Below are 20,529 nucleotides of genomic sequence, written 5' to 3' on the forward strand. Positions count from 1 at the left end.
GGGACCTCGTTCCTCCCCACGTAGACCTCCCGCCAGCTCTGCCTGGGGTGTGACTTGGTGCGGCCAGAGCCCCCCATCCTCCCAGGACCCGAGTGGCCTGAGGCTGCAGGCTAAGCGGCCACACCTGGCATAGCCGTGCCACACGACACCCACATCAAGCCCTCAGGAGGGGCCCTGCCACACTCCCGCCAGGGGCCTGGGTATATCAGAGCTCAAGCAGGGGTGGCAAGGTGTGGGTGGCGTGTCCAAGAGCCATGCAGGGGCCAGGGACCCCCCACTACAGACAGTCCTCAGGGCCCTCCCACCCACTCCTTTTGCTACAGGACACAATGTCCCGCGCTGGCCTCTGAGAACACTCCCAGGACAGACTGGCCTTCACAGCAATGGGGCAGGTGGGCGCCACACGACCGGCTCTCAGGCCCAGCTTCATGCCTGGAAATGCTGCCCCGGCCCAGGCTGCCTTGTTCTGCGCATCAATGTGGAGAACACAGGTAGGGGAGGGCGTGGGTTGTGCCGGCCCCTCCTCTTGGGGTCTGAAGATGAGGGGTGCCCCTCAGGGTCCTGCCATGGAGGCACGGAGCTCAGAATGATAGCTTGGGGCGTGGGCTTGGCAGGCACGGGGCAGCTCCTGGGGCGTCACGTGGAGGTGTGCACGGCGACCGCAGGCCCACAGAAAGGGCTTCTGGGAATAAACACTTCATGACCTTCTTCTCTTATAAATATGCATTAGAACATTTGATAAAACAAGCACACAAGGGTGCTGGAATTAAGTGAAAATCAACCCCAGACTGTATTTCCTACACAGCCTGCAGGAAATCCACGAGGCCATCCGGACACCCAAGTGCGTGTGAAGGGGGGCGGCCGCCGAGGGCGCCTCAGTCCCGGGGCACCCGGAACTGGTCCTTCTCCTTGCGGATGGCCCGCATTGTGGCCACGGGGTCCGTCTCGCCCGCGTGCCGCTGCACCGTCTTCTCCCTGCGGAAGCCGAGCCAGGCTGCAGGCCACACCCAGCAGGCGCGCCACCTGCCCGGGGCGCCGGGGAGGAGACGAGGATCAGGGACATTCTTAAAAATACGAGGCCGCGACGGCCATGTGGTGGTTCCTAAACGGGGAAGACACACTAGCCGAGCCGTCCCGCCGATGATGGGGAGTGGGGACACCAACTCCACGCTGGCACTTCACCTTGCCCGCCTGCTGATCCCGACTCTGGGGTCAGAGAGGACCCCGCACCCCAGCCGGGTGCCAAGGAAGGTGTCCCCTTCATCTGATTCTGTGGCCACATGACGCACACCCTGGGGCCTTCCAGGGCTCTGGTGAGCACCCTGTCACCGTCCTTCGGGGTGCCAGTGAGTGGCCCTGGCCCTGGCCAGTGGGACCCTCACCTCACTCTCATGAACGGGTTGTAGGTGAGCTCCTCCCCAATGCTGGATGGCACCGTGGGCTCCCCGAGGCTGTACTTCTCCTGCAAAACAAACATTGCGTGATTCAGAAACTCCTGAATCCCTCCAGGGACCTTCACACAGGGTCCCACCGAGAAGGCAAGGTGAGCAGCAGCTCCCGAGGGGAGGCGCGGGCGCCCGCAGCCACGGCCAGCGTTCTTCCTTCCCTTGCCATCGCCCCCACACAGGCGTTCGGGCAGGGCTTCCCCCTCATGAGGGCCCCCAGCAGGCAACTGGTCACCTCCCCTGCAGGGCCTTGCTCCTGACCAACGCTGACCAGGGTAACGGGGACGAGACGCAAGCGGGGGTGTCTGGCCAACCATTCACTCCCACAGGAGGTCTGACAGGAAGGCCAGAGTTCACAGCCAGGGCTCTGCCCTGCCCTTCTGCTGGGCTGACCCGGAGAGCCACAGGGTCAAAGTGTGGGCAGTGTCAGGGCCCTCGGACCCCAAGGTCCCAACCCGCCATGACTGAGAGCAGCGGCGTCAGGTGGGATTCAATCGCCAGAACGGGTTCCGCTGAAGGTCAAGATGGAGACCTACTGCTAATCTCCGACCTTTCCCCTCTGGGAATGTTTTAGACCATTCCCGGTGCCTCCTCCAGCACTCACTCCTATCTCCTACAAGGGAAGACAAGTCCTCTAAGGACAATCCTAGAACAGGTCCTCAGGCGGTAGGCTAGGGCCGTGAGAACTGCCGCAGCCTTTGGGGCTACCTGCTAAGCTAGGGTCAGGGCAGCAGGTCCTGCAGAAGCACAAGACACGGAAACGTGGAGACTTACACAATGTCCTGAAAGCAAAAATCCGGCGACTCTAGTGCCCTCCCTAATGGGACTGGTAAAATGACTGATGGGTGGCACCCCCACATCAGTATTCTTTACTTGTTAAAAAGAACGAGTGAGGTGGACAGACAGACGGCCGTAAGCACAGTGAGGCGACAGCAGAAAGTGCACACTGGGTGGGTGTACACCACTATGCAATTCCTTCAGCTTTTCCATGTGTGTGAAAATTCTCGTAAGTGTTGAAAAGGCTAAAAAAGTTTAACACAATTCATATGTATAAACCATATGTCAAAGAAATCACAGACTTTTTTTAATATTTCAAATTGAATATAATGTAAGTATATCAAAATTTATGGACTGCTGCTTAAAGGGTCACCTGAGAGTTAGCATTTAGGCTAATACTAGAAAAGAAAGCAGGACTAAAATCAAGGATCTCAGGTTCTATCTTAAGAATCTATTAAAAGGCAAGCAAAGTAAATCCAAAGTACAAGAAATAAGTTTAAAAAGAGCAAAAATCAGTACAATGGAAAAACAAGAAAAATTAAGGCAAAAGTCTTAAAAGATCAACAAAACTGGTAAGAATAAGGAAAAGAACACAAATTGCCAACATCAAATAAAAGAGGGGACATTACTACAGATCCAATAGATAATGGGGGGTTGGGGGGATCAGACTGATCTAGAAGTAAAAGCTAAAACTAAAAATTTCCGAAAGAAAACAGGAGGAAACTTTTTTGACATTGGGAAAACCAAAGATTTCTTAGGAGACTAAAGTATAAACCATGAAAAAAAATAAGCTAGACTTCATCAAAATTAAAAATGCTCTTCAAAATATATTGTAGAGAAAATAAAAGGTGAGCCACAGAATGGAAGAAACTATTCACAATACACGTATCTGACAAAGGACTTGTAGGCAGAATATAGTTTTTTTTTTAAAGAAAATCCTCTCATTATTCAGTAAGACATTCCAGTTTTTTTAAAGGGCAAAGGATCTGAACACAAAATTAACAAGATCCTAAGATTCACATAGAAATACAACGGACTCAGAAGAGCCACAACCAATTTTTAAAAAGGATAAAGCTACAGGACTTACACTACCGGATTCCAGACTTACCACAGCTAAGACGGTGCGCGTGACTCACACAAGGACAAATCACACCGACCAATGGAACAGAACAGTCCAGACGTCGATTCATGCCTGCACGGTCCACTTCATTCGTCAAAGATGCCAGAGCAACCCAAGGAGAAATGTCTTTTCAACAAATGGCCCTGAACGACTGGATGTAAGTGCGCAGTTAAGAGTGACCTTCTCCCCTGACCTTACACCAGAGACAAACGCTGATTTGACGTGTCATTGACCGAAATTTATAAGACGTAAAACTAAGACTATACGTCTTCTAGGAGAAAACAAAGGAAAAAGTCTTTGTGATGTAGGTGTGGGCCCAGATTTCTTAGATGGGACACAAAAAGCGTAAAAAAAAAAATTAACAACCTAAACTTCACCCAAAGCATAAATGTTTATTCTTGGAGAGACACTGTTACGGAAGTAATGGAAAGGCAGGTCCACAACACAGGAGAAAATGAGACCTGTACCTCACAAAGACTTGCTTCCAGAATATGCAAGGAATTTCTACAACTTATTAAGACAACCCAATTTTGATGGACAAAAGATTTGAACATACACTTTACAAAGAGATGTAAAGTACACAGACGTTCCACTTCATTAGCCATCCGAGAAATTTAAGTTTTCAAACCACAAGATACCACTACACACCTACTAGAATGGCTTAAGTTTAAAAACCAACAGTACCTAGAGTGGGTGAGTGTGTGGAGCAACCAGAACGCGTACACACTGCTAGGAATGGCAGACAGCACAGCCGATTAGAAAACCGCTCGGTAGTTTCTTAAAAGTTGAACATACACTTACCATCCGGCCCTGCAATTGCGCTCTTAAGTGTGTGCCCGCAAGCACTGAATACGTGTGTCTACACAAAGACCTGCACATAAACATTCAGAGCAACTTTATTTATAATAGCAAAAAACTGGAAATAACCCAAGTGCCACCCACAGGTGAGTGGATCAAAGAGCTGCAGTACAGCCACACTAAGTATGACTCAGTAATTAAAAGAACATGGATGAATCTCAAAAAGATTATGCTGAGCAAAAGAACCAGACACACAGGGTAATATTACGTGGTTCTGCTTATATGAAACTCTGGGAATAACTGACCCATGTGACAGCGGATCTGCAGCGCTGGGGCGGCAAATGGAGGGGAACCTTTGGGGTGGTGAGAAAGCTCTGTACCCCAACTGTGGCAGGGGTCCCACAGGCATACATTGTCAAAATTCATCAGCTGTGTGCTGTTCACTCAGAATGGGTGCACTTTATTTTAGGCAAACTGTCCTCAATAAAAATTAGTTTTTAAAAAACAGGTAACAATGAAAAGAATGAGTTCACGTGCATGGACAGCTATGGAAAGAACATTAAGACCTGCTGTTATCTGGAAAGGAAGCCAGAAAACCACATGCACAGTATATAAACAGGATGAGTTTGTCATATCAAACATTCATATATGCACACTGAAAAAATGGGGTAACGTTTGTCAACTTATTAAGGTAGCGTCTGAATTTTTATAAGTATTAATCCATAAGCTCGCCCCCAAAAACTGATAAAGATACTGGACAAAAGCTGGTGACTTACTAAGCCAAGTGAAGCTCTGTGAGGTGTGTTACTTGCTGAACTTCCAGCGTGTGTCCCTTACCGACACCACTCCTCATGGGGAAGTGATGGGGAGGACCACCGAGTCCAGGAGCACCTTGGCCGCTGCCTGTGCAGCGACTGCCAGCCCCCCCAGCCCTGCCAGGGAGATGCCTCCCGGGCCACAAGCCAGTCCCCGGGCCGGGAGGCCAGGCGGCCGAGCACCCTGGGGCCACGGCTGAAATAACACCGCTGTTCAGACAGGCGGCCTCCTGGGCAGACTCCGGGCTCTCGGGGGCCAGAGGGCCGGCTCTCCCGAGCAGGAGGCCGAGGGCCGCCACATGGCCGCACAGGCCCCCTGGCCCAGGCCCGGGAGGCGGGCAGGGCAGTGGCTCCTCCCGCGGCTCGGTCAGCCCGTCTGAGGCCGGTCGGCTGGCCCTGGACCCAGCGCCCGCTCACCTTGGCCCAGGCCAGCTTCTCCCGCACAGCGGCGTTGTCCGGCTCCACGTGCCTTGCAAACTTGAGGTTGTTGATGGTGTACTCGTGCCCGCAGTACACTCTCTGGGGAGCACAAAGCCTGAGCTCTGGAGAGGCTCAGACCCTCCGGCCCCCGGGATAAGCATACGGGGCTCAGGCCCGGTCCAGCCGGTGACATCCCTGAAGCCCAGGGACTTGCATGGACGTTAAAGAACACATACAGGGTACAAAACACGCCAAAAGGGAAACCATGCCTCCCCCTCCCACTCTTCCCGGCACTTGGGCAGGCCTGCACGCCTCCGTGGGAGGCAGGCGGTGAGCACCCATGGCCCCCTGGGGGTTGGTGGGGGGCTCCAGGGGTGCTTACTGTGTCTGGAGGGAGCCGGCCCAGGACCTCGAGCAGGGCTTTGTACATCTCGTCTGCCGTCCCCTCGTAGAACTTCCCGCAGCCAGCCACAAATAGGGTGTCGCCTGGAAGACAGCAGCCGCCGAGCGGTGTCAGGGCCCTGCTGGGCGCGCCCCTATGAGGGCAATGCTGACCTCCCGGCCCACGTGGGTGGCACACAGTGGGGCTCCACTCTGAGCCCTGGGCAAGGGGCACAGCCTGGGCCTGGCCTCCACCCAGACACCTGAGAGGGCCCAAGGACACCCGTAGCTCAGTGCCCACCTGCTGACTCTCCCCTGGCACCACTGGCACCCAAGCGGCTGTTCAAGTCACCTTGGGGTCACCCGACTTTTTCCCCCCACCGCCCCGAGGCCACAAGGCCCAGCCCTGCCCCCACCCACCCAGCAACACCCTCCCAGGCCCGGCCTTCCCACATCCCAGGCAGCGCCATCCTGTGAATCCCCCATGACCTCCCCAGGCCATGTCCCCTGGACCCTGCAGGAGCCCCTCTCTTGGGACCAAAGCCCACCAGGGCCCTTGTGACAAGGACGTGCCACCCTGCAGACCCCCACCCCCATTCTGCCCTGACACCTGCCAGGTTGCTTCCTGCCCAGTCTCTCCCAAGAATGGGCTTTGTGCCCAAGGAGGCCCGCAGGGAGAAGACCAGCAGCCACCAGGTGCAGCCACGTCCCCCCATCTGTGCTGGCCAGGCTCTTCCAGGGAGCCCAGCCCCACCCCTCACAGCCTCCAGGCTCCCAGTGGCCTGGTCCTGAAGGCCGCCTTGGCCTGGAGTCTGGGCCAGTGAGAGGCCAGGACACCCCAGAGGAGAGAGGGCTGTGCACGGGTGCAGCAGGGACCAGCAGCCCACCTGGGGACTTCCCGGGCCTCCTTGGGGGGCCACATCCTCACCGGCTGCATCTCAGCAGCAAGGACCCTGGGAGGCCCAGGGCCCCCACGCCCCATCCCTGGCAGCCAGGACCACCTCTCTCCTGCATGCCACCTCCCCTGCTCACACTCCACCACCAGCCAACTGCCAAGAGAGCCCAGGGGTCCCGCCACCTCCCCATACACACCAGACACGGCCCATGGTTCCCAGGCCCGCTGTGGCCTCCCCTTCCCAGGCCACCTGAGCTGCTCGTGGCCTCAGCACTCTGCCACCAGCTGGGTCCCGGGTCTGGGGTCCCAGACCCCACAGACATCAGGCTGCCCCACAGACCGCCTGCCCACCACCTTCCAGGGCCAGAGCCACACACCCGCCGGCACTGTGGCCTCCGAGGAGGAGGCCTCCCTCAGCCCAGCCTGACCCCCAGAAAACTCACCTGTGAACACGGCAGGGGGCTCAGAACTGTTGGGCTTGCTCACCAAGTAGCAGATGTGTCCAGAAGTGTGGCACGGTGTCCACAGGCACTTGACGTGGAGAGACCCCACCTTAAACAGGCCACACACTGGCATGTGCTCCCTGAAGGCCACCCCACGGACTCCAACCCAGACCGCACCTCCCCCTTCAGGAGCTCCCAGCACACGCCCATCGCTGCTGCTCGGCTGGCAGGATGGCAGGGATGCAGCCCTTGAGCCTCTTGAGTGTGGCCCCAAGGGAAGGGACCACCTGGCACCCGGTGTTGCTAGTGCACAAAACCAAAGGGGCTAATTTCATTTTCTCCCTCAAAACTAGGCCAAATCTGAACCGGGTGTCTTGCTGGAAAAGATGGTTCTCCTCCTTAGGTGCTCGGCCTTCCGTTTCGTTTTTCTTCTCTGCCTCCCCACCCCTCCCCATCTCTTCGCTTCTGAAACGTTCAAACCTACAAGAAAACTGAAATAAAGCTGAGCGTCCGTGCAGCCTTCACCTGGGTCCCCAGGGCTCAGGGCCCCCATCCTCCCGCACCTCGCGAGGAGTCGCAGCTCCCAGCAGACCGCCCTACGTGACTCATCACCGCCACCCCCCAGACCTAATGCTGGCCTGAGGACGGGGTCCCAAGCACAGTCCACACGTAAGTGTCCCCAACTGTCTCAAAACCAAACCTGTCACCATTTGCACCTGACTGGCTTGCAGCAGAGAGGGGACTGTCCAGCCCAGGCAGCCCAAGGGACCTCTGCCCATCCCCAGGCTGGCCTCCAGAGCCCAAGCCCTCAAGTGCCCTTTGGTCCCTTGGTGAGGGAGGGGACAGCCAGGAGGGGGAGGCAGTGACTCCAGCACACTGTGCTCTGGGCCTGGAGCCCAGCAGGGCCACGTTCAGGCTCCTCCCACTGGCTCACACCTCACCTGCAGTGTGGACAGGTGGGTGACCCTGTGAGTCAGCGCCCCGATCCGGTCATCGCCCCCATACACCTTCAGCCCAGGCTCCAGCTTGACCAGCTTCTCGTTCCCACCAGCGTGGTCCCTGGAAGTCAGAAAGAAGACTAGGGGCTCCTGCTGGTGGGGGTGGGGTGTTGGGGGTGCTTGCTTTCCCCTTGCCAGTGACGACCCTCAGAGGTGGGAGAGGGTTTCCCCACACAGGTCACTCAGCCCCACTGATAAGGGTGGCTCGGACACCCATTCCCACGCCAGGAGCGTCCACGCCACTGCTGTTGCTTCTGAAGCTCTGGAGAAAACGAACCAAAGCACAAACATCCCGACCTTTGGGCCCGTCAGCATCTCCCGAGGATGTCGGCAGCATGGGTCGCCGCCTCCCGGCTCCTGGCCCAGGGCAGACCTACAGCGGTCTTCTAACCCGGCCCTGTCCGGCCCCCGAGGGTCCATCTGCCCAGGGCAGGCCACCTGGATGACCTCCGCAGGCAACCCGAACATGCAGCCAGAGCCGGGCACCTCTGAGACGTTCGTCCAGGGGTGCCCGGTGCTCCCGTGGGGTCAGCCCGACCCACACTCAGGAAGGCGTGAGGAAGAGTCCACCTCGTGGGGTTGGACTTACACCGACGTGAGCCTGGCCGGGGCCAGGCTCAGGGCAGGGCGGGGAGTGCCTGGCACAGAAGATAGGCCCTCCCAGTACCAGGCGAGGGCTTTTATCGCCAGGAGCAGCTGCTCCTCCCACATATCCCCCTAGGATCCCGGGCTGTCCCACACCAGCCAGCACCGCCTTGGCGCACCCGCGCTCCCAGGGAAACCCCACAGCCGCGCTAAGTGGGAGGGAGGCTCGGCTGGGCCCGGGGCTCCATTAGGACCTGGTTTCGGGTATCCCATTCTAGCATGAACACAGGTGCCGAGGAAAACCCCAAAGCATCGAAACATCTGAGAAGCAAAGTGACACGGGGCTTACGCGGCGGTGGAGGAAAGGCCCTGCTGGCCACAGAGCGCCTCAGCACCGCACGCGAGCGGACTCCCAGAGGGAAGAGCGCCTGGCCCGGCGGCGGCCCGTCCCTGACACGCACAGAGGTCAGTGCCTGTGCCCCAGGGACTGAGCACCCCAAAGGCTCCAGGTGACGTGGCCGCCTCAACCACGACATGCCACCATCTGACAAAGTCCGGCCACAGCACACCCACACAACACTCCCTGGGAGAGAAGCCTCGTTTACCACGATGAGAAAGCCCGGACACGCCAGAGCCCCACGTGGGCTGAGAGCGGGGGACACGGGGCCCGGCGCCGGCACGCAGGCCGTCCTCAGGCACTCACTTGGAAAGGAAAATTTAGAGCCAAAAAATGTACTTTTCTAGCTTTTTAGCCTCAAAAGTTTCAAAAACTCCAAGTAAGGGCCTCTGGCTGGCAATTCTAGCCCTGAAACCCAAATGCAGGCCCTGCGGGGAAGCACCTGGCTTGGGAACGGTGTCTGAGTCCGTCCTCGTCAGCGGAGCTGAGCGACCTGTACGGGAAGATGCCTTCTCCCACCTCTGAGGGTCACCCCGGGCAGCCGTCACACCAGCCCACAGACCTGCAGATGCTGCCGGAGGTCTCCCCGCAGACCCACCAGCAGGGCGGCCCGCACCCGAGGTCGCAGAATCCCACTGGGGGCAGCCCCTCAGCAGGGCAGTGGACGCAGCGGCTGGAGGGCGGCCTCCAGGGCTCTGAGTGCAGCAAGCCTGCGCACCCAGCCCCGTGACAGACCCCGGCCCAGGGGGTGGCGTGGCCGGAGCCCACAGGCCCAGGCAGCTCTGAGAAGTGGAGGAAGGCCGGCCACCGCAGGACGTACCAGTGGTGGTGGGTGGTGAGTACTGTGCTCAGCTTCACACCGCGCTTCCTCACCGCTTCTAACACCTGCAACCAAATACGAACCAGGACACAGGCCAGAGGTCACACCCTGGCACTGGCTCGCCGCCCCCAGTTGCGCTGCCCGGGGAAAGGCGGTGCCCAGGAGAGCTCCTGCTTCCCTGCGCCTGGGGCCTGACACACAGAAGCCCTCATCTCCCATGCCAAAGCCTTTGGCCACTTCCGCCCCTTTGCTGGCCCTCTGCAGAGTGGCTGAACACTCGTTTGTTCTTTAAAAACCAAACAGATTCGTTTCCACTGGGCTTCAGCCAAGTTACAAGGATACCACAGTAAGGAAGCCCAACAGGGGATGAAGAACTGGCACTGAGGCCATGCCTCCCACCTTCTGGGGCTGCATGGGGTCCACAATGGCAGCCTCCTTGGTATCACCATCGATGACCAGGTACATGTAGTTGTCGGTCAGGGCAGGCAGTAACTCAACCTTCATAGTGCTCTGCTCCACAGTCAGGCTCTTCCTTAAAGCCGTGTGATAAAGGAGGACTCCCAGCAGGGCTGGAAGACAGACGCAGCTTAGGTCAGTGTCCGCATGATGCCACATCAGCAGAGACTTTAAAACAAACCCCCCACGCAACAGCAAAGGCAACCTGGGACACGACATGCTCAGCGTCAAACATGAGGCCTGCTGTGCCAGGTTTTCTAAGATCCTTTGGTGGAGCAGAGAATATCCTCATTTAGCCATATCTGTAATGAAAATACAGAATGCTTCGTGCTCACGTTCATGGAAATTAGCTCTTCCAGACATGTGATCCTTATTCTCTTCTCCAAGGGCTCTAAGAGGACAGACATCCCAGCTTGTGGCTGTGATTAAAACCTTGTCAGATGTGACCACAGCCATTCTGGGGTGTTCACATGAGACTCGCAGACAGACCACGAAAGGAGGAATCCAAGGTGCCAGGCTGGGCTGTTCCCCTCAGCACCCTGTTGCCTCTCTGAGCTAACAGGCTGAGTCATGTGCACTTACAGCCCTTCCCAGGCCTCTAGCCAGAGAAGAAAACAACATTCACTTTCAAACAGCAGGAACTCAAAATTTGGATAATGCACAAAACCCACAAGGGACCGAGAAATGGCAGAGTGGGCTGCAACCATCCTAGATTTGAGGGGTACAGAATCTCCATCCGAGCCACAGGACCCTGCCAGGGTGGGCCAGAAGTGACGGCACAAAGCACCCTCCACCGGGAGACAGTGCCAAAATACATCAGCGACAGAACCCCTGTGCAACCCAGAATTTCAAGGAGGCCCTAACAATACTACAAAAAAGTCTAAAGGTGAAAGGACTTATAGAAAGAAAAGCTGACAGAGAAGACAGCCTTGAAATTCTGGGAAAGGTGCTGGATGGGAGCCTCTCCCAGAAAAGGACCCAGAAGGTAGGCAGCCCCGACTGACAAGACAGAACACCTGTCCAGGGGCTGTCTAAATACAGAATTCAACCTACCACAGCCGGGGCAAGTGCTGTCCTGAATCGCAGCTTTAATGAGTACACAAGAATACCCAATTCCCCTTTTTCTTTGACAACCAGCTGGGCGTTCCAGGCCCTTTTCCTCTTGACGGCAAAACCAACATTTGTGCGTGACCAAGTTTCTGTGACATTCCGCGTCCCCTCCCCCCAGTGCTATCCCAGCCCCAGGAGGCGGGCAGAGCGGAGTGCGCGTCCTAGGGACAGCACAGGGATTAAACGGAGCCCCGGGAGTCCGGGAGCACCCTCCTCGGAGGGGCCCAGTCCGCTGATTCCCCAGAAGCCCTGCCCAGGTGAAGGGAACGCTTTTACCAGGTGCTTAGGCTCCCTAGGTGCTCCCAGAGCCTTGTGAACCTGGGGAAGTTGTAGCTGTTTCTGCAGACACCACCAGAAACCTTATTCCTTTTCCAGCCAACTGCCCGAGAAACACTCCCAGCTCACTGGTTTGCAACTGTGATTTTCTGTATAAGCAGAGGGCACAGACCTGCAGCCCAGTCTGGGCCAAGTCCTGAGACCTGTTCCATTTGGCTCTGCAAACCAAACTGGGCCCGCCCTTCCCCACGGCGTCAAGTGGTTGGGGCTGCGGTCCTCCCTTGAATGAGGCGGCCACACTTGCCAGTTCCCTATAGTACCGCTCGCTCTATCTGCCTGTCTCCTGACACTTTGATGAGTATGCCAAAATGGAAAAAAAACAGGCTCTGTCCTTAGCGATGGCCACACAGTCCCACTCTGGAATTTTCAGCAAGATGTGAACACGGCCAAGGACGGCTTCACTGCTCGCTCCATCTCCCTTCCGGGCGCTCCGCGGTCCCTTAGCTGACGGCCAACCAGCTCGCAGACTCAGGCTAACCCACTGCCCCCACTGGGACGTCGGCCAGATTAAATACCAGGAAATAAAGATTCCAACATCAAGGTGAAAATATCGCAAGTAAGCAGGAGGTAAACAGAGAGACTGGACTCTGTTTGGAGGCTCCGGGCTTAGGAGCAGGTGGAAGCACAGCCCGCGAGGGCCCCGGGCAGGTCCAAGGCTCGGCCCCGTCCTCGCTGCGCGACCGCGGGCCCCGGGTTTCCCCGTCAGCCGAGCTCACACCGGAGCTGTGCTGCCTCTGCGGACCGCACGCGACGGCCGGGAACAGGCCCCCGGCGCCACCTCCGTGCCGGCGCAGCCCCGGTTCACAGGCCGCCGCCGTCCCCGGAGAGTGACTCACGGCGCGCCAAGAGGGCAGCGTCCACGCCGCCCGCCGCCGCAGCCGGACACCCTCTGAGCGCGGCCAGCCCGACGGCCTTTCCCGCGGGCGCGCCGCCCACCTACCCGGGCCGCGGCGGGCGCAGGTTCCCAGGGCGGCGAGGCTCCGGCGGCCGAGCAGCCCGCGACCGAGAACCATGACGCGGCGGCGGCGCAGGGGACGGCGCGAAGGGGCGGGCGGTGCTCTGGGAGCCGCGGCCAATCAGCGCCCGGGCCCGCCCCGACCAATCAGCGCTAGGCCCCGCCCCCGCGCGCCCGCGCCGGCGCCCCAGACCGAGGGACGGAACCCCGCAGGAGACCCCGCCTCTCTCCTCGACCCCGCGGGCGTCCCCGCGCAGCGGCTCCCTGCGGGCCAAACGCCGCGACGGGCGGGCAACCGGCAGAGCGCCCCGCGGAACGGACCGCGCGCACGGGGCAGCGCTGCGAGGAGGTTGGTCCCGTCCAGGCTGCCGTAGGCGGCGGGCAGGGGCCGCGGGACGCCGGGCGCAGCCATGGCGGCGCCAAGGCCGCTGTCCCGCTTCTGGGAGTGGGGGAAGAACATTGTGTGCGTGGGCCGGAACTACGCGGAGCACGCCCGGGAGATGCGGAGCGCCGTGCCGCGCGAGCCGGTGCTCTTCCTGAAGCCTTCCAGCGCCTACGCGCCCGAGGGCGCGCCCGTGCTCATGCCGGCCTACACCCGCGACCTGCAGCACGAGCTCGAGCTGGGCGTGGTGCTGGGCAGGCGCAGTCGCGCCGTCCCGGAGGCCGCCGCCATGGACTGCGTGGCCGGCTATGCCCTGTGCCTGGACATGACCGCCAGAGACGTGCAGGACGAGTGCAAGAAGAAGGGGCTGCCCTGGACGCTGGCCAAGGGCTTCACGGCCTCCTGCCCCGTGAGTGCGTTCGTGCCCAGAGACAAGATCTCGGACCCCCACAACCTGAAGCTCTGGCTCAAGGTCAACGGCGAGCTCAGACAGGAGGGTGACACGTCCTCAATGATCTTTTCCATCCCCTACATCATCAGCTACGTTTCTAAGATAATGACCTTGGAGGAAGGGGATATTATCCTGACCGGGACGCCAAAGGGAGTTGGCCCCGTGAAAGAAAACGATGAGATCCGGGCCGGCATACACGGGGTCGTCAGTATGAGGTGCAGGGTGGAAAGGCCAGAATATTGAGTCTGCACAAAGCCACTGTAACTCCTTAAGCTTCGGGACAGGAGGGAGCTGGACAGAAGCAAGCCAAGGGATTGTTAAATGTAACAATCCCTTAATAAGAAAGCTTTAACAAGAAATCTTTTAATAAGAAAAATTGTTAAGGTTTTTGAAAATGCTGTGATTAGATTGCTATGCCTCTACTCAAGGAAGATGGATCCTTCACGGAAAGCATGTCTAGAAGATCTGGGACAGAAATGGAAAGGAGAAAGAGTTCTAGGAAACCAGAATAAAGTATTTGTGATGCTTCCGAAGCTAAGAATCTGTGAGACCAGTGTTCCTTTCCCAAAACTGGACTGGGTCATTCTGGGATCAGTAGCTTGAGACTTAAAATCTGTAAAGGAAATTGAAAAAGTATGTTTCAAATTATAGTTTCTCAAATTCCTTTGTTAATCATCTGGAGGTATTTTTAAAAATTAAAATTTCCTGACTACTGGCCCATACCAGCCCCTCTGTTATTATCAGAATTAATCCCCAGCACTCCAAGTGATTCTTAACCACAGAAATGTGGGAAAACACTACTCCACATAATCAACTGAGTTTTAGTAAGTGAACAATTAGTGGTGATTTTACTCATTTGTATCCTGTCTCATCGATTCTGAGTTTAGTAGATAATTTTGAAACTATAGTGTTCCAAATAAATATACTGTCTTTCTCATGGACAAGTGAATGTTTTTCCCCCAATAGTGGCTAGCAGGGACACTTTCTTGTTTAGGGTCTTAAGAACCTTGGTTGTTGACCTTTGGCCTCGTGGGCATGGTGCTTATAACAGCACCTCTGCCTTCCAACCACAGATTGGGCTTCGAGGAAGTTCAGTGGCCTGGAAATGCCACTTTTGCTGTCACTTGCTTCCTGCTCTCAGAAAAGGCCAGGCGAGATGCACAGCACAGCTGTCAGATGCCTGGTGGAGCCCTTAGGCCCTTTGAAGAAGGCCAAGGACATCGAGCCCTTAGTACTGTTAGGCACTATGCCAAGAGCTTTCCATCGAAGCCGTGAGATCGGTATTACCAGCTCTGCTACAGAGGTGAGGGTGGAGCCAAGGTGCAGCTCCGCTACCCCAAGACCGGAATCTGAAGTCTTGACCACAATGCAGGCTGCATCTCAAGTATAAATACATAAGAGGATCGCCGTGCCTGGGTGTTACACCACCCCCACATTTGAATTATAATTTAAGAGAAAGTGCCATAATTGGATTTGTTTGTTGAAAAAATGTCATGCTATCTTTTAGTCAGGTTTCTTTAAATGCTTAAATAATGCGTCTATTACAGAAGAGTTAGAATGGATGGACAAGCAAAAAAACCCAAAACACCCAAAATTTCATCCACCCAGAGTCAGCCAAAGTTAAACATTAGTGTACATTGCTCCAAATCTGTGGATATAATTGTGATTTTTTAAATAGGATTTTCCCATACCATACAACTTTCTAACCTTGAGCTTTTTTTTCTGCTGTATATTATAACTATCTTCCCATATCAGTTGGCACATTTCTGCAGTAATATTTTCAGTGGTTGCATACAATTCTGAAGTCAACCCCCCACTTCAGGCCATTGAGATTCTTTCTAATTATTTGCTAGCAGAATCACGTTTCCGTAAGGAGCTGAATCAAGGGTGTGCTCATACTGGAAGGGTTTTAGTATCAGTGTACCTGGTAGATAAAAGGTTCAGCCAAAACAAGTCTACCAGGCTGACAGACTTCAAAGCAAGCTCAAGGCAGAGGAGGGCGGCACAAGCTTTGTCACAAGCAACTGACGACGGCACTGTGTGTGTGTAGCACACAAAGTCCTTGGCTGCAAGAATACAAAACACAGACTCACCAATTCCCATAGTTTCTGACATTGCTAAAATCACAGTAATCCTAGCACTCCCATTCTTCCCCCAAAACTTTTTATTTTGAATGAATTTAAACTTACTAACAAGTTGAGAGACAAATACAGCCAAGTCCATATACCCTTCACTGGATTCAGTGATTGCTAACATTTACTGCTGGTTCTCTCTCCACATGTATATGCCTATGCACACTTACTGTAGAGGCTGGAGGTGAGGTGCAGAAACACATCTCCTAAGAACAAAGACATTCTCCTAGAGGGCCTCAGTACCAGTGTTACAGCAAGTGCATAGCCAGAGCTGAGCAGGAGGGGGTTGGGGACTTTGGCTGGTGTTTACATGCAGCTAGATGCTTGTTTATATTCTAAACATTCTGTGTAAACTGTTCTCTCGGGATGTGGGAAGTGAGGATATAGATAACAAACTAGCCAAAACTGGCTGGTTCCAACATGGAGGAGAGGTTGACCCTGATTTCACCACAAAATACATTATATGCTCTTTAGCATACTAAACATCACACTCCTGGGCACCACAGCAGTCCAAGGCAGACCCTCTAAGGACAAAAAGACGGTGTCACCTTATCTCCTGGGAATCTTCTTCCCATTCTGAGAAAACCCCACCTATCCAGATGAGTATTTCACTCCCTGCTTAACCAACCCCCAGCTATGAGACCACCCTGCCCGCCCCCACTGCGCTGCTCCCCTCTGCAGCACGGCCCCACCCCCTTGAGTGTGTGCTTTGCTTTACGTACATGCTGGACCCGCTCGTGAATTCGTTCTCCATCACAGCCAAGAACACTTTTCCAGGCTGAGGTCTCACCTAGCATGCAGGGAGATCTGGGTTGGATTTCCCAATGCCATCGTTATCACACTTATGAGTATAATTCCTTGATATATTAGTTAATACAGAATGTATGGCTTCACATCTATTTTTCGGGACTTTTTTTTAACAGTTACTGGGGTTTTACAAAAAATGAGTATTGTGCAACCACTAATATACTAGGAACATTGTTACAGGTCTGTGAATAGATTTTCATTGTCATTTTCTTTTAACGGCTGTGCTTTAGATCATGTACTCCCAAGACAGAGCCTAAAGTGAGGAGGATTCTTGTTCAGATGATGTGCTGAAGAAGTGCTCTCAGGAGAAAAGAAGTGAAAAGGAAGGAGAAAGAGTATGGTCTCCAAGCTGGAGGTGAGCTTCAGGTCACTGAGTATCCCAAGGGGAAGTCATTGGAAAATGTGCTTCCAACCCACCCTATAACTTCCCAGGTAATTCTCCGACTCTCATGGAAGCTGAGGGATTGGCTGCACCTGCAAGTTCTAAGGGTGACAGTGGGCCCGACATTCTCCTACAGGCTGCACAGGTCTCCAGTGTTACGCTGTTAGAATGAATTAAGGAACACCCTCCACAAATATCATTCACCGCTTGTGTATTTCCTTAGGGAAAGTCCTAGAGGTGAAACTGGATACCTAGCTTACCCTTTAAATTCTTGATACTTTTTTGCCAAATCGCCAAGGAAAGGGATATATTAATTTGTACTTGACGGAGTGTGGAAGAGTACCTTTCTGTGCATGATCTGGCTGATGCTGGGTGTCATGATCATGGTCATTTAATTTGCATCTCTGATTATGAGTTTAGCTGGTATCTATTCCTATGTTTATAGTCAGTTTTCTTTTTAAAAACAAGACTAGTGCCAATGAAATTGTTGTACCTCAGCATCTACAACAATAACTGGTACTTATTGATCATATACAGGGTGCATGAGTCCAAACCCTTTACCCTGTGAGCTTACTCAGTCTTCACTGTCGCCAAGAAAAGTTGATGTGGTCATCCACATTTTGAAAGGATAACTGCAAACAGAGATGCTCAGAGCCAGAGACCAGGAGCAAATGGCATGGAGCCTGCAGCCACAGAGCCTGCAGAACAGCCACCTCCAGTTCTCCCTCCCTAGCAGGGCCTCTGTGTCCCATCTGTGGAATGGGCAAACTACAGTACTCACATGGATTGGACACTACACATAAAGTGCTTATTACAATGTGGCATAAAAAGTACTCAATAATGTTAGCTATTAGTATTGTTGTGGCAATTTAATGTCTAGAAACTTATTCTAAGGAAATAAGTATGTGGACCAAAATTTACATGAAGTTGTCATTTATAATAGGAAAGATGGGAAACATCCTAAAGGTCTAACAGTATTGAATTGATTACATTCACTATCCTATACTCATACAATAAAATGATATACAGCCATTAAAATCATGTAGAATATTTAATGATATGAAAAAGTTTATTATAAATTATTAAGTGTAAAAGCAGATTATAATGTAACCTATTTTTGTAAATGACATGTCTTAACATAGGAAGATGGATAGATGATATAAAGTCAGGAAGGACATATACAAAAATGTGGGATGCTTGTGCACACAGGTTCATAGCAACTGTGATTGGCTAATCACAACACCCAATAGGTGGAAACAGACCAAATGTCCATCAGCAAATGAATGGATAAAATGTAGCCCATGCATGCAGTGGACCTACTCGGCCAGAAAAAGGAAGGAAATTCTGACGCATGCTGTAGCATGAATGATCTTGAAAACATCATGCTCGGAGAAATAAGGCAGATGCAAAAGAACAAATATCGCATGACTCCACTTACATGGCGTACCTGAAAGAGCCAAACTCACAGAGACAAAGTGGATTAGAGGTTGCCGGGGCTGCGGGAGGTGGGGCTGGGGAGCTGTCTATGGGGGCAGAGTTTCAAGCTGGCATGATGAAAAAGCTCTGGAGATGGATAATAGTGATGGTTGCACAACATTGTGAATATACATAAATGTCACTCAACTGTACACTTAAAAATGGTTAAAATGGTTAATTTTATGTGATGTATATTTTACCACAATAAGAAAAAAAGCATATATACAAGAATATATTGCCTACTAGTTAAAAAATGTTGGTATGGGAGATTATGGGCTTTCCCCTTTTTTTTGATATCTATTATTTCCTAATTTTTCTGTAATAAACATGCAGAACTTTATAATAAAAAATAATTAAAAAGCAAAAGCAGTCACAGGGTTCCTCAAGGTAAAGGTAAGTAATAGATGGGCAAATATCTACTGTTTCTGTCACATGCAGAGTATTAAATGCATAAACTCACCAGAATAGAATTAGGAAAGAAAAGTCATATTGAAATGAACCACTAAATAAGAAAACCGCTATATGAGAAAAATCATATAGGCACCAAACTATATAAAGCAATATAAAACATGTAGATCAAAAGCCACTGGGGCAGGAGGGCAGCTCTTGCTGACCCGGGAAATGGAGATCCCAGACAGGGAGGGCGGTGGGTGGGAGCTGGCGATTTGTAATGATGCATCTTTATTTTACTTCTTTGAGTGTGTGCAATTCTGGCTAATCTACAACCAAGTTCTAGATACTTGTAATCAAGTTGTAATCTTGATTTCATAAATGTGTAAGTTAAACTTGGTGAAGCACCTTTGACTAGGGGTGGCCTGATCCCTGGTTCTGTAGTTTCCCATGTCATCAGATGAAATAAGCAACGGGGTGTCCCTCTAGGACGTGAGGTCTCCTTAGGTAAGTGCTGGCAGACTGAGAGGTCACCAAGGGAGCAGTGAGGTCATTCAGAGCCCCCTGCCGCCCTGCTAGGGCTCCACAGGCTGTTGGGGACACTGGGTACCGTGTCTGTGCCTACCTCAAGGATGCCTGCACTGGGCCCTGGACTCTGCTGGGGAAGTCAGTGGTGACACAGCCGATGCAGCTGAGGCCCATGAACTACGGGGGCTCAGACAGCTGGTCTGGCACCTTTGGCCCAAGAGTCAGGGCACTGGGAGGCCCGGCACAGCGGCTCCTGACACACCATCTAGGCTAAGGTCCTTCCTTGTCTCCTGCACCCTTAGACACCCACTCTTGCTTAGCCAGCAGGGTGTGAATGTGGCTGGCAGGTGGGCACTGTCTCCTCTCCCCTCCCCAGCCGGACCCCTCCCCGTGCCCAGTGGGAAGGGCACTGTCCTTGTCCCTCCACCATTCTCCTCCTTCCTTCCCTGTCCACCCTCCCAGTTCACCTTGCTTAACACACCCACTCCTCTCCCCAAGGTCGGGGGAAGGAAGCTCTTCATTGGGCACACTTGCTATTTGCAGAACTAGGTCATGCCCCTCCTTACTTAGCTTATAACCACAGTTTGGGCACACTGGGGGTCGCATTTCTCCTCCAGGCCTGCCTGTGGTAAAGCCAGAGAAAACATTACTGACAAGGTAAGTTTATCTCCAACACCAACTGTATAAAAGTTTCATATACTCACTTTTTATTTTCTTTTTTTCACTCCTGTGGTGGGTGAAACAGCCTTCTGAAGTGCCAAATCTCCCACATATGTTGACTGTGGTCACCGCTGACCTTGCCCTGTGTGAGTAACCCAGGATGGGGTGGGGCTGAGCTAAGCGCTTGGCGGCCAAGGAGGCGGAAGGGGGCCCGTGTGTCGGTCAGAGCAGGTCTCTGTCCTCCAAGTGCCTGAGGCTTGGGCGCTCTGTGACTTTGGCGGGCAGTCTCCTCCCAGGTGATTCAGACTCATAAATGCCTGCCCTGAGTCAGCCACCTTCCCAAGCACTGGGCAGCCCCGTGTGTCATCAGAGAATGTAGAGCCTAGAAAAGCTTCAAAGCAGCAGCACAGCGGCACCCACACTCTCCTGCAACCCGCCCGGCGCCAAGAGGGCCCCATCCCTGCCCCGTCAGCTCCAGGGAAGCAGCTGAGCCATTGCCAAGGGTGAGGGACCTCGTTTTCAGAGGTTCTGATCCTTCTCAGAGAAACATGACAGAGAGGAAAGGGGCTT

General features: G+C 53.8%; 2 protein-coding genes across 8 annotated transcripts; one reads left to right on the plus strand and one right to left on the minus strand.

Annotated features, from left to right (window-relative positions):
* Nucleotides 1-705: 705 nt before the first annotated feature.
* HAGH (hydroxyacylglutathione hydrolase) lies at nucleotides 706-20,133 on the minus strand. 7 transcript variants are annotated; one of them, XM_057487815.1, is made up of 10 exons: nucleotides 12,737-12,854; nucleotides 10,556-10,652; nucleotides 10,294-10,463; nucleotides 9,895-9,959; nucleotides 8,036-8,153; nucleotides 7,095-7,203; nucleotides 5,758-5,861; nucleotides 5,373-5,474; nucleotides 1,383-1,462; nucleotides 706-1,023 (listed from the first exon to the last, which is right to left on the minus strand). In XM_057487815.1, the coding sequence occupies exons 3-10, from the start codon at nucleotides 10,396-10,398 to the stop codon at nucleotides 876-878; spliced, it is 831 nt and encodes a 276-aa protein (XP_057343798.1). In that variant the 5' UTR covers nucleotides 10,399-10,463; nucleotides 10,556-10,652; nucleotides 12,737-12,854; the 3' UTR covers nucleotides 706-875. The 7 variants fall into 7 exon arrangements, with proteins under 7 accessions (XP_057343798.1, XP_057343799.1, XP_036771817.2 ...); XM_057487816.1 differs by lacking the exons at nucleotides 10,556-10,652; nucleotides 12,737-12,854 and adding an exon at nucleotides 20,004-20,133; XM_036915922.2 differs by lacking the exon at nucleotides 10,556-10,652 and having other exon boundaries at nucleotides 12,737-12,877.
* On the plus strand, nucleotides 12,996-14,306 carry FAHD1 (fumarylacetoacetate hydrolase domain containing 1). The gene has a single exon (XM_036915937.2). It carries the CDS (start codon nucleotides 13,162-13,164, stop codon nucleotides 13,825-13,827), a length of 666 nt encoding a protein of 221 aa, XP_036771832.2. The 5' UTR covers nucleotides 12,996-13,161; the 3' UTR covers nucleotides 13,828-14,306.
* Nucleotides 20,134-20,529: the final 396 nt, after the last annotated feature.

The sequence above is a fragment of the Manis pentadactyla genome, chromosome 10 (assembly GCF_030020395.1).
Source record: "Manis pentadactyla isolate mManPen7 chromosome 10, mManPen7.hap1, whole genome shotgun sequence".
Classification (NCBI taxonomy): Eukaryota; Metazoa; Chordata; class Mammalia; order Pholidota; family Manidae; genus Manis; species Manis pentadactyla.